General features: G+C 63.2%; 2 protein-coding genes across 2 annotated transcripts; one reads left to right on the top strand and one right to left on the bottom strand.

The window, feature by feature from the left end:
• The first annotated feature begins 1296 nt into the window (after positions 1-1296).
• Positions 1297-3859, top strand: FOXH1 (forkhead box H1). Its single transcript, XM_025395288.1, has 3 exons — positions 1297-2018; positions 2340-2444; positions 2545-3859. The coding sequence occupies exons 1-3, from the start codon at positions 1869-1871 to the stop codon at positions 3364-3366; spliced, it is 1077 nt and encodes a 358-aa protein (XP_025251073.1). The 5' UTR covers positions 1297-1868; the 3' UTR covers positions 3367-3859.
• On the bottom strand, positions 3488-11547 carry KIFC2 (kinesin family member C2). The gene is given in 18 exon segments (XM_025395286.1): positions 3488-4548; positions 4551-4810; positions 4899-5028; positions 5122-5245; positions 5347-5468; positions 5559-5663; positions 7937-8094; positions 8205-8313; positions 8747-8856; positions 8931-9045; positions 9175-9252; positions 9595-9723; positions 9815-9880; positions 9964-10109; positions 10257-10395; positions 10487-10638; positions 10759-10837; positions 11078-11547. Coding segments are annotated over 18 exon segments (2526 nt in total). The 5' UTR covers positions 11177-11547; the 3' UTR covers positions 3488-4143.
• Between the last annotated feature and the right edge of the window lie 116 nt (positions 11548-11663).

Here is an 11663-nt window from a genome sequence, read left to right as displayed (position 1 = left end):
GCCAGTGGAAAGGGGGGTGCCTTAAAACTTATGGGAGGCCGGGCGCGGTGGCTCACGCCTGTAATCCCAGTCCTTTGGGAGGCCCAGGCGGGCGGATCACGAGGTCAGGAAATTGAGACCATCCTGGCTAACATGGTGAAACCCCGTCTCTACCAAAACTACAAAAAAAAATTAGCCGGGCGTGGTGGTGGGCGCCTGTAGTCCCAGCTACTCGGGAGGCTGAGGTAGGAGAATGGTGTGAACCCGGGAGGCGGAGCTTGCAGTGAGCCGAGATTGCGCCACTGCACTCCAGCCTGGGCGACAGAGCGAAACTCCGTCTCAAAAAACAAACAAACAAACAAAAAGTTTATGGGAAACGCCTGGCGCGGTGGCTCACGTCTGTGATCCCAGCACTTTGGGGGGAGGCCGAGGCCGGTGAGTCACTCGAGCCCAGTAAACCAACCTGAGCAACATAGGGAGGCCGCGTCCCTACCAAAAAGTAAGAAATTAGCCGGGCGCTATGGCGTACGCCTGTAGTCCTGGGAGGCTGAGGCGGGAGGATTGCCCTAACCGGGGAGGTGGAGGCCGCACGGAGCCCAGATCGCACCACTGCACTCCAGCCTGGGCAACAGTGAGACCTTGTCTCAAAACAACAGCAGCAAACACTTGTAGGAAAGAACAACGCCTTGCTGACTGAGTGGGGTGGGAGGCCACAAGTATTAGCCTCATGAGGCACAGGACTGTGCAGCCATAGCCTAGGGAACACAACAGAGAGGGCCCCAGCAGTCGATGTGGTAACAGGGGTCCTAAGGGAAACCACGTGGGGTCTGAGGGGAGAGTCAGAGATAGAAGGAAAAGGGGCACCACCCGACCAGGGGTGTGGTGGGCAGGAGCAGTGTGGCACCCCACATACAAGGCCCCTTGCAGCCCAGGCCTCCTCCTCTTGGAGACTCGCTGCCTGTCCCTCGCTTCCGCACCTCGGGGTGTGCTGGACCCCACCATATGCTGTAGATTTTCAGCCCTTTGAGGTTATCATGGTGGGGGCTGTGCAAGAAAAGCTGAATTCTCAGAGTGAAGGGCAAAAGCATATCCCTGGGCCCCATGTGTCTGGGGGCCCTTGGCCCGGTGCCAGCACCAACCACCCCTGCTAGTTCCCAGAGCTGCTATCCTCTTGGGCAAACTTGCACCTTGTGAGGGAGGAGAACCTGGGCTTTGAGGCAGGGTACATAACACCAGCCTTGGCTGGTGAGGAGAGATGGCTAGGGAGGAGGAGGTGAGGGGTCCACCTGGGCTCCTGAAGCAACTCCCAAGAAATCAGTTGAGTCAATGTGTCCCCCTTTTGTTCCTAGGGTGGGGACTTCATGGCCTTCTCCTCCAGGAAGGCCCACCTGATCATGTCCTGAGTGGGTATCCAGCCCCCATAGTTCAGGGCCTACTAGCTGCTAGGTGTAGAACTCCAGGGATGCCCCACTCCTTGGGAGCTTGGCATGGGCGAATTACTCGCCCATCTGTTAAATGGGGTCCTGAAACCTGGCCAGGGAAGACAGGATAAAGTAGCCATTGGTCATCGCAGCCCCTTTGAAGTGGGGCCTGGCCACCCAAAGGTAGCTCAGGGGTGGAGACTGAGGCCTCAGGAGAAGCCCCCACTAGAATCCTCTCTGCCCCTCCCTTCCAGATTAACCAAAACCTGCTAATTGTGGCAGCCCTCGTCATGCTCCCCTCCCCCACAGCCTCTTCCTCCCCTCCCCTCCCCCTTCCATCCGAATGATAAAGGCCCCAGCCCGCCTGCCCCAGCCCGGCCTCAGGCCCCGGCCCTGCCTCCTACACTGCCCCACTGCCCTGCACCCTCCACCCGGCCAGGCCCCTGCCCACGCTGTCTACTGTCCCGCATGGGGCCCCCAGAGGCAGAGTCGCCCTCCCAGCCCCCCAAGAGGAGGAAGAAGAGGTACCTGCGACATGACAAGCCCCCCTACACCTACTTGGCCATGATCGCCTTGGTGATTCAGGCCGCACCCTCCCGCAGACTGAAGCTGGCCCAGGTGAGAGGGCCCCGGCCCCCACTCTCTCTTTCCCCAGACTCGTTCCCCACCCACTTCCAGGCTCAAACCCTAACCCCCACACCTTCCTAGCCCACCCAGGTATGCCAGTGGGACCAGTCCTGAGAGCTGAGGGCCTCAAGGCACGACCCTTCTCCGGGAGCCCCTTGCCCCCTCTGTCGCCCTTCCGCGCAGAAATGTTCTTCTTCGGGGCGAGCAGGGGTCGGCACCGCGCGCCCCTGAGCCCGGTAGTGGGGGAGGGGTGGGGCGCTACACTCTCCCCGTCTGGGCTCACGGCGCCGGCCGGCCGCCTGGCGGTTTCAGATCATCCGTCAGGTCCAGGCCGTGTTCCCCTTCTTCAGGGAAGACTACGAGGGCTGGAAAGACTCCATTCGCCACAACCTTTCCTCCAACCGATGCTTCCGCAAGGTGGGGCAGGCCAGGGTCGGAGCCCGGGGGCGGGGCGCGCGCGGAAGTCCTGAGCATCCGAGGTTGGGCAGCCCCACCCATGTCTGACCCCCACACCCAGGTGCCCAAGGACCCTGCAAAGCCCCAGGCCAAGGGCAACTTCTGGGCGGTCGACGTGAGCCTGATCCCAGCAGAGGCGCTAAGGCTGCAGAACACGGCCCTGTGCAGGCGCTGGCAGAAGGGAGGTGCGCGCGGAGCCTTCGCCAAGGACCTGGGCCCCTACGTGCTGCACGGCCGGCCCTACCGGCCGCCCAGTCCCCCGCCGCCACCCAGTGAGGGCTTCAGCATCAAGTCCCTGTTAGGGGGGTCTGGGGAGGGGGCACCCTGGCCGGGGCTAGCTCCACAGAGCAGCCCAGTTCCTGCAGGCACAGGGAACAGTGGGGAGGAGGCAGTGCCCACCCCACCCCTGCCCTCTTCTGAGAGGTCTCTGTGGTCCCTCTGCCCTCTTCCTGGCCCCACGAGAGTGGAGGGGGAGACTTTGCAGGGGGGAGACATCGGGCCCTCAACCCTCTCCCCAGAGCCTAGGGCCTGGCCTCTCCACTTACTGCAGGGCACCTCAGTTCCTGGGGGGCTGTCCAGCGGGGGACACAGGGCCTCCCTCTGGGGGCAGCTGCCCACTTCCTACTTGCCTATCTACACTCCCAATGTGGTAATGCCCTTGGCACCACCACCCACCTCCTGTCCCCAATGCCCACCATCAAACAGCTCTGCCTACTGGGGGGTGGCCCCTGAAACCCAAGGGCCCCCAGGGCTGCTCTGGGATCTAGATGCCCTCTTCCAGGGGGTGCCACCCAACAAAAGTATCTACGATGTTTGGGTCAGCCACCCTCGGGACCTGGCAGCCCCTGGCCCAGGCTGGCTGCTCTCCTGGTGCAGCCTGTGAGGCCAGTAAGACATGGGCCCCTCCTCCTTCCCACTCCCACTCCCAGCTTGTTGACAGGGAGCCAAGGCCAGGTGGGTGTCTGCGACCACAGCAGCCTCGAAACACCAGGCAGTAACCTTGCTGGGAGTCCACGGTGTTTATTGGACTACCCCAGGCATGGCCATGGCCCAGCTGGGCACAACCCTCACCCTGGTCAGTCATGCCTCTGTCTCTGCTACACTCAGAGGCAAGGCTGGAGGGGCAGGGCTGGGCCTGGAATAGCCCTTCCTAGTCCCCTCTTCTCAGCCCACTACCCATCCATCACCTCCCCTCCTGTGCTCCAGGCTGGGGGAGGGAGAGCCCTATGGTGGGTCCAGCCTGAAGTCCTGCTCTCTCTCATCTGTCTGGGAAGGAGGTAGCACCTTTTTCGGGAAAAGAGTTAGGGAGTAAAGACTGCACCCTACATGGTCCGGTGGTGGGGAGGATAACAGTAAAGGAATTTGCAACGTTTTAATGCCATGCCTGATTTTTGGGTCAGGAGTGGTGACTCGGGTAACCACTTGGCCGGGGGACGCCTGGGATTCCCTGCTGTGTGCTGTGATAACAGCAAATGGTGATAAGGAGGAAGCTGAGACCTGTGGCCTGATGCAGGACTGGGGGCGGGGGGTGATCACTTCACCAGGCACAACACACTTCACTGGTTGCGGAGGTGGAGGGGTGACTCTGGGAGTTCAGGGGCAATGGATCCAAAGAGGCTAAGGAGCTTGTGCCCTGGAAGATGGGGGTACAGGGACTTTACTACCGCCTCTGCCAGCAGAGACCTGGCCCGAGACCCCATGGGCAGGGACGCCACTCAGGACTACAGGGGCAGGCCCTCTCCGGGCGTGAGGGCCGAGCCCGAGCCGTTGTCAGGACTGGGGCATGGAGGGCTGCCAGGGGACGGCGTAGGGGTGCAGGGGGTCCCGGTGAGCGGAGTGTCGGTACTGAGGGAGGAGGGTGTCCCGGAGGAGCGCGGGACCCTGCGGCGCCGGGCTGGCCCCAGCTCCACTTGACCCACTCGCTCGGCGAACTTGAGTGAGCAGACTGTCTCCCCGAGGTCCTCCGGCCGCGTGGAGATCTGTAGGCAAGAGGCGCGGGTGGGCGGGCCCGGGTGGGCGGCGACCGGCAGGCACACACCCGCCCCGCGCCTGCGCCGCCCCGGCGCCCACCTGCAGCAGCAGCACCGCAGTGGTGCCGGGGCCCAGGGCCGGCTGCAGCAGGCGTGTGAGTTGCGAGTCCCGGAAGGGCACGTGCGGCCGGTGGGCCCGCAGTGCGGCCATCACGCCTCCCAGCGCCAGCAGCGAGCGGTTTATGGTCTGGGCTTCCCGCAGGCGCCGGGCGCCGTCTGGGTCTCCCCGCGGCGGGCCGGCCGCCCCTGCCTTCCGTGCGCGCTCGGATCCTGCCAGGTCCACCAGGTGCAGCGTGCCTAGAGGGGCGAGCGAGCCCGACATGGGGGAAGGCCGGGCCTCGGGTGCGCTGGTGACTCCGCAGGGCTCAGGCACCGGCCGTGGTACCTGCGGTGCCTGGAGCGCGCGGTGGAGTCGCCGCGCGCAGCGTCAGCGTGACCAGGGCGTGCGAGCGGGAGCTGCGCTGGTTCATGGCGGTGGCGGCGGTGGCCCGGTTGCTCCTCCCCAGTTTCAGCATCTGGAAGGCGGAGCGACAGGGCTGGTCAGGTGCGGGGTTCCCGCCCCCGACTGGAAGGAAAGGACAGGGTCTCCGGAGGCGGAGCAGCCCTACCTGGTGCAGTGTCTCCAGGTTGGGCACGTCCCAGTGGGTGAGGCCAGCCACCTGGATCCCGCCCTGGCCTTCAGGGCCCTGCCTCACGGCCAGACGCTCGGGAGGCCCTGGGGCAAGGAGGTCCCTGGTGAGAAAGGGGAAGGTCTTGGTTCCAGAGTTCTCTGGAAACCCGGAAGGGCCCTGGGCCAGGGGTGGGGAGAAGGCCTCCCTGGTGGAGCAGCCCACCTGACAGCCTCATTGTAGATCTCCACCATACTGAGTGTCACCCGGTGCTGCCTGCCAGCCCCCATCTCCCGGAACAGCGACTGCAGCGCCCTAGGAACTATGCCAGGGTCCTCAGGAGGGCCCTGAGGATGGAGTGGGGTACACATCGGGCTCACATCCAAGTCATGCAGGGCCCCTGGGGCCTCTCCCACCGGGCGTGGGCTGTGTCCCACCTCCATGCTGTAGGTCTTCCCGGTTCCTGTCTGGCCATAGGTGAAGATGCAGACGCTATAGCCTCGGAGGCAGGACAGCACTGCAGGTTCCAGCTCTCTGAAGACCTGGGGGGAGGCGGGAGAATGTGTTTTGAGTCCTCCCCACATTGCCTGTTTATGACCTATTTGGTGGGGTGGGGAGTGCCATGAAGGCAGGTGTAAGCAGAGCCTAGTACCCTGGGAGGATGGCTCTAAGAGACCATGGGGGAGGGTGTGTTCTACAGAGACCCTCTGTCTCCCTAGAGAAGGTGGTGCTTGCAAGAATTTGCCAGGCAAAGAAGGGAAAAGACAGATGAAAAGAGGGAACAGCCTATGCAGAGGCTCTGGAGTCCTGAAGACCGCGTAGGAGGCCTAGGGACAGCAGTTAAGAGCGTAGGTGTGGTGTCCCTAATGTGGAAGCCAACGTGGAAAAAAGAAAAATAAATCCCAGCATTTTGGGAGTCCGAGGCGGGTGGATCACTTGAGCTCCGGAGTTTGAGATCAGTCTAGTCAACATGGTAAAACCCCGTCTCTACAAAAACTACAAAAAAAATCAGCCAGGCATGGTGTTGCACATCTGTGGTCCCAGCTACTCGGGAGGCTGAGGTGGGAGGATCTCTTGAGCCTGGGAAGCAGAGGTTGTAGCGAGCTGAGATTGCGCCACTGCACTCTAACCTGATGACAAAGTGTGACTCTGTCAAAAATATATATATGTATATATGTATATATAGTATAAATTTTAAAAAACATTTAAAAGAGCCCAGATGGGCTGGGCGAGGTAGCTCACACCTGTAAGCCCAGTACTTTGGGAGGCCGAGGCAGGCAGATCACAAGGTCAGGAGTTTGAGACCAGCCTGGCAAACATGGTGAAACCCCGTCTCTCCTCAAAACACAAAAAATTAGTCGGGCGTGGTGGCACACACCTGTAATCCCAGCTACTTGGGAGGCTGAAACAGGAGAATTGCTTGAACCCAGGAAGTGGAGGTTGCAGTGAGCTGAGATCACACCACTGTACTCTAGCCTGGGTAACAGACTGAGATTCCATCTCAGAAAAAAAAAAGCCCAGATGTTGGGGCATGACTGCTCGGTTCAAACCCGGGTATGATTGGAGTTTACTCATTGGCCTTCCTGTGCCTGTTTCCCCTGAGAGGTAAGGGCTGCAGTGGCACCTGCTGTGAACGCTCGTGGCAGTGCACCTAGAGGGCCACGGCAGTACTTGGCTCACAAAGTGTGACCCCAGGAAGGGCCTGCAGATACGGAGGATGGTGGCCAGCCAGGCCTGCGGGAGCCCAGGCACAGACAGGTGCTGAGAGAGACACAGGGTTGGGACATTCACCCCGTTGGCACTAGACACCAACAGTCTTTTGGACAACAACATGGCTGGCTTTTATGCCCAGAAGGTCACTGGTAACAGGGTGGGCTGTCAGCTCTGTTTGAAGACAGCCACGAGGCTAGAATCTGGAATTCTGTGTTCAGTGGGGTTACTGAGATTCCATGATGGGATGGAGGTGGCACTGTGGATGACATTCAGGAGCACATCATGGCACCACTGCAGAAACGGGGGCACAAGTGAGGGCTTGTCCACAGATGCCTTAGGTTCAGACACATTGCATTAGAGGGCCTTGTCCAGGACGGCTATGCAGAGGACAGTGCACAAAGCATGCCCCATGCAGGGCTGCAGTTTGGGGTGGGGCTAAGGCCAGAGGGATATGTGGGATGAAGAGATAAGCAGTTGGAAAAGAGGGAATCAGGGTGACCCTGGCCACCTGCTGGGCAGTCGTCACCCTGTCCCTGTGAGGCTGGCAGGCAGGCAGCCTGGGCGTGAGTCGCTGCCATTCTACCCCTTATCTAGTCTTCCCTGGCTCTGAGCTGCCATCTCCTCAGCTATGGGAGCTCTAGCAGCAAAGGGCACGTGCAGATGAAGATGTGTGTGAAGGTGGGGTGGGCTGGGGCTGGAGCCCCTGCTTTTCCACAGGTGTCTGGCAGGAAAAGGGTAGGGAAGAAGAGTGGGATCCAGGCAGGGCGGAGTAAGACTAGAAGCCTGTCTGCTCACCCATGGCCCCCACCACCCACCGCCGGCCTTGGGGCCATAAAGCAATGAGGGGCCCTCATAGCTGGGAAGACCCTGGACCCCAGCAAAGGGGAGTGGACAGGTAGTGAAGCCTGGGAGGAGGAGGCACCAAGCTGGGCTGCCTGCCCTGCTTCCCAGCCCCCTCAGTTCCCTTTCCCTCCTGGCTAGAGCCCAGCCACCATCCCTCCTCCAGGTGGACAGCTAGACTGGGAACGGGAAACTGGAGCCTCTCCTGCTCTTCAGGGGACTCTGAGAAAGGGTCAGAATGGTTGCAAAGACAGGCTGTCACCTCCTCCTGGCTGGCGTCTGGAGGGAAGACCCAGTCTAGGCGGAATCGACGATGGCGCCCCCGGTAGCAGGTGGTGACGGTGCCCCCTGGGCCAGGCTCCACGCTCACGAGGCTGGAGGATGTCCCTGGCCTCAGTCGACACAGCACACGGATATTTCCTGCAGTGGGGATCAGGTCAGCAAGGTGCCTTGCAGACCCTAAAGCACAGAGAGGCTGCACTTCCTCCAGCCACCCTCCCTGCCCCCCTGGGCTCCCAAGCCTGCCATACCCTTGAGTTCTGGCAGCCGCCCTGGGCATCCGGCTGGGGGCCCTTGCTGCCCCTCAGGGAGCTGAGTGCCAGGCCCTCCAGATGACAGTGCCCCCAAGGCCCAGGACACCTGAGGGAACAGAGATGTACAGAAGGCAAGGGGTCAGCCAAGGAGCTGCGGAAGTGGGGGGTGGGAGGGTCCTGAGAGCAGCAAGGAGCCCCCACAGGGCCACCCAACTGTGCTGAGCCACAACTTTCAGTGGCTCTGGGCCCCTGGGGACATCAATTCAGTAACCCCAGGATAAAGCCCAGAAATGACAGAGACACCACATCATCCGTCTCCTCCGTGCTTCTAGGCAATCCTTTAAGAGTTTACTGTCAACCAAGTATGCATATGATGAAAACAAAGCCCAGAAGTGAAGTCCCACCCTGGGTCACACAGAAGCTGTTTGGGTTCCAGAGCCCCACTTATTAGTACAGCCAACTCCCCAGGAGCACCCCCGTCAAAAGAACAGTGAATAGGGTGCCCAGAGAGGAGGGGCTAGGCAGTGAGGGGTCCTGACCTGGCCCCGGGCCTCACTCAGCGAACCCTGGCAGCTCTGGGTAAAGGTGCTGACCAATCCTCGGAGGTCGCCGCAGCCCTGACGCAGGCTGGCCATCCGTGCCCGAAGTCCTGGAGAGGGAAGTCTGTTGGAAGGGAAGGCCCAGCCTCCAGGGCCTCCCGTGAGCCCGAGCCCCAGCCCTTACCTGCCAGCTGCCCATGCATCTGCAGTAACTCGCGCCTGCAGTTCTGCTCCGTCTCCTGCTGGAGCTGCTGGAGGGCCCCTTGAAGGCCCTGCAGCTGCACCTCCTGCACCCCCAGCTGCCCCGCCCAACCCCACCCCTGTCACTGAGGAAACAGGCACTTACCAGGCCCTGCCTCAGATAAGCCCCTCCCAGTACCCCAGCCCTCCTCACCCCCGAGCCACAGATCCCTGGGCCCCATGCCCACCTGGGCTCGGAGGGCTTCTGTGGTGTCCTGGGCCTCCTGAAGCCGGCCCTGGAGCTCCACCAATGCCTCCGCCTCCTCCTGCGGGAGGGTGGGGGCCAGGAGGGACTCAGAGAGGGACGGTCTGCGGTACCATTTCACAGATGGGAAACTCAAGTCAAGAGGTGGGCAGAGCTGGCTGTGAATCCATGCCTCCCAACTCCACGCAGAGCTCCTTCCCACGGTTCCTCTGCTCTCCTGGGATCAGCCACTCATAGGGGCCCCGGAGAGAGGGGGTCCTCCCACAGGCATCAGCCACCCTGATGGGGCTGCCCTGCACAGACCATCCCAGGAGGTCCCAAGGAGGCTCGGGCACTGTGGCTGCATGCCAGGTGTGCAGGAGCCCCAGGCTGCAGGAACGGCTGCAGCTCGGGAGCAGGGTACCTGCGGAGCCCTGGTTGGGGGGCCGGGACCCCAGTGCAGCAGAAGGTCCCGCATGAGGCTCAGGCTCTGCTTCAGGGCCTCGTTCTCCAGGGTGAGATGCTGAACCCTTTTCTCTGAGTCTGTCGCCCCCTGGTGGAGAGGAAGCCTCGGTACTCACCTGAAGCACCCCCTTCCATGCCCAGCCCTGCCAGGTCCTCCCCCCACCTCCCCGCAGCCTCACCACGCCAAGGCGCAGTCGACCCAGCTCCTCCTCCTGCTGTTCCAGCTGCTGCTTCAGCTCCTCCAGCTGGGGAGAAGTACGAGAGACAGGGTGGACCTCGTTTTTCTGGCGCCCCAGCCCCTGATCCCTTCTGGCTCCTGAGGCCTCACCTGTCCCAGGATGAGCTGCTCCAGCCGCTGCCACTCCCTCTGGTCGTCCTCCAACTGGAGGGGCTGCTGTCCCTGGGCCTCATCCCCCAGTGGCTCGCCTGGGACTGCGCCGAGGTGGGAAGGGCTTTCTTCTTGGGATGTGGATCCTGGAGTAGGGTGGGCCCAGTTAGCACTGAAGAAAGAGGTCTCTGGTCCAAATCCTCCGGAACAGGACCCCGAACTCCAGGCCGCCCAGGTTCTACTAAGATTTGCTCCCTCCAGAGTCCGTCTTCAACTTACTGCCCTTTACTCACCATCTGGAGTGGGGGGCCGGACCCGAGGGGCTGGCTGAGTCCCCTGGAGCAGGGCCTGCCTCCCCCTGGGGCTCCGAAGCCATGCCAGAAGGGCCAAGAGCTGACTGGTCACTGTCAACAGTGGGGGGACCTCGCCAGACTGCGAAGGAGATAAGAATCGGAGCAGGGCTGTGAGAGCCAGGAAGGCCTGCGCAGGTGGCAGCTGCCAGCAGCCCCTCCGCCGCGCTCACCTGGCCCAGGTCGGCCGGGCTCCCGCAGCTCTCTTCCGCCCCCAGCTGGACGGAGAGGAACTCGGCGAGGCGCAGGAGGGCCTCCTCCAGAGACACCGCTGCCGCGCGGCCCTCGGCTCCGCTTTCCGACCCATCTTCAGGCTCGGAGCTGCCTGCCGGTCATGGAGGGGAGCGGGAGGCATTTCGGGTCACGTGCTGGAGCCAGGCCTCCGCCCCTCCCAGGGACGTCCCGGCACCGCCCTCGCACAGCGGGGCTCCCAGCCCGCACCTACCGATCAGGCCGGTCAGCTCGGTCCACAGCTCTGGCGCGGGCAGGTCTGGCCGCCGGCGACCCCGGGGCTTGCGGGCTCTCTAGGGAGGGAGCAGGGGCGCCCCTGACGAGGGGGCAAGCAACCTGCTGGCCCCTTCCCTCCGCGAACCGGGCCGGAGGATTGGGGCCGAAATCTACGCTTCCAGCACCGGAGCCGAGCCGACAGTCCTCGGCACGACCCCGTCGCCCCGCGCCTCGTGCCCGCCCTCGCCCCGGGAACCTCGGCGTGGGGGTGGGGCAGGCGGCGGGGGACGAACGGCTGCGCGGCCAGCCCCGCTCACCTGGGCGGGGTCCCCGGGCTCCGCGACCGCCGCGGCGCCACCATCCCTGCGAAAGAGACTGTAGAAGATATAGATGAGCAACGAGTAAAAGGCGTACATGGGAGCGCGGGGCGGCAGAGGGCCCCGCTTCGCGCCGCCCCGCGTCCCCGCGCCCAGACTCGGCGCCCGCCCGCCGCAGTGCCGGTGCGCATGCTCGCGACGGCCGCCCCCACGGCCCGGCTCCCACGGCTGGAGGGCGAGCGCGGAGACAGGGGTCTCAGAAACAGGTGCCCGCGGCCGCACCTGGAGACCCGCCGCTTCTCACGGCGCCGCGCCGCGCGCCCCAACCCTTACACCGCGGACACCGGGCTGAGAGTGCCCACGGCTCCCGCGACCCTCCCCTCGGAATTTCTCCCGCCCTCCGCATAGTCCCCCACCGCTCCGGTTTCGCAGAGCCTTCAACACACGGTCGTTCACCTTCCCCTCCCCGGAGCCCCGCCCATCTCAGCCCCGCCCAGGCCCCCCTCTCCTCGCAGCCCCGCCCAAACCCCGCCCCTTGCAGCTTGCCCAGGCCCCTCCCTTCTCGGCCCCTCTCAGTCTGGCCCAG

This window comes from Theropithecus gelada, chromosome 8, assembly GCF_003255815.1.
Source record: "Theropithecus gelada isolate Dixy chromosome 8, Tgel_1.0, whole genome shotgun sequence".
In the NCBI taxonomy this organism is placed as follows: Eukaryota; Metazoa; Chordata; class Mammalia; order Primates; family Cercopithecidae; genus Theropithecus; species Theropithecus gelada.
The sequence above is the reverse complement of the archived record's forward strand: the minus strand, read 5'-3'. Positions and strand labels throughout refer to the sequence as shown.

Coding starts and splice junctions, on each gene's coding strand:
- FOXH1 (XM_025395288.1), top strand. CDS start 1,869: ATGGGGCCCCCAGAGGCAGAGTCGCCCTCCCAGCCCCCCAAGAGGAGG. Junction 2,019..2,339: donor GCAGACTGAAGCTGGCCCAG/GTGAGAGGGCCC, acceptor TGGCGGTTTCAG/ATCATCCGTCAGGTCCAGGC. Junction 2,445..2,544: donor CCAACCGATGCTTCCGCAAG/GTGGGGCAGGCC, acceptor CCCCACACCCAG/GTGCCCAAGGACCCTGCAAA.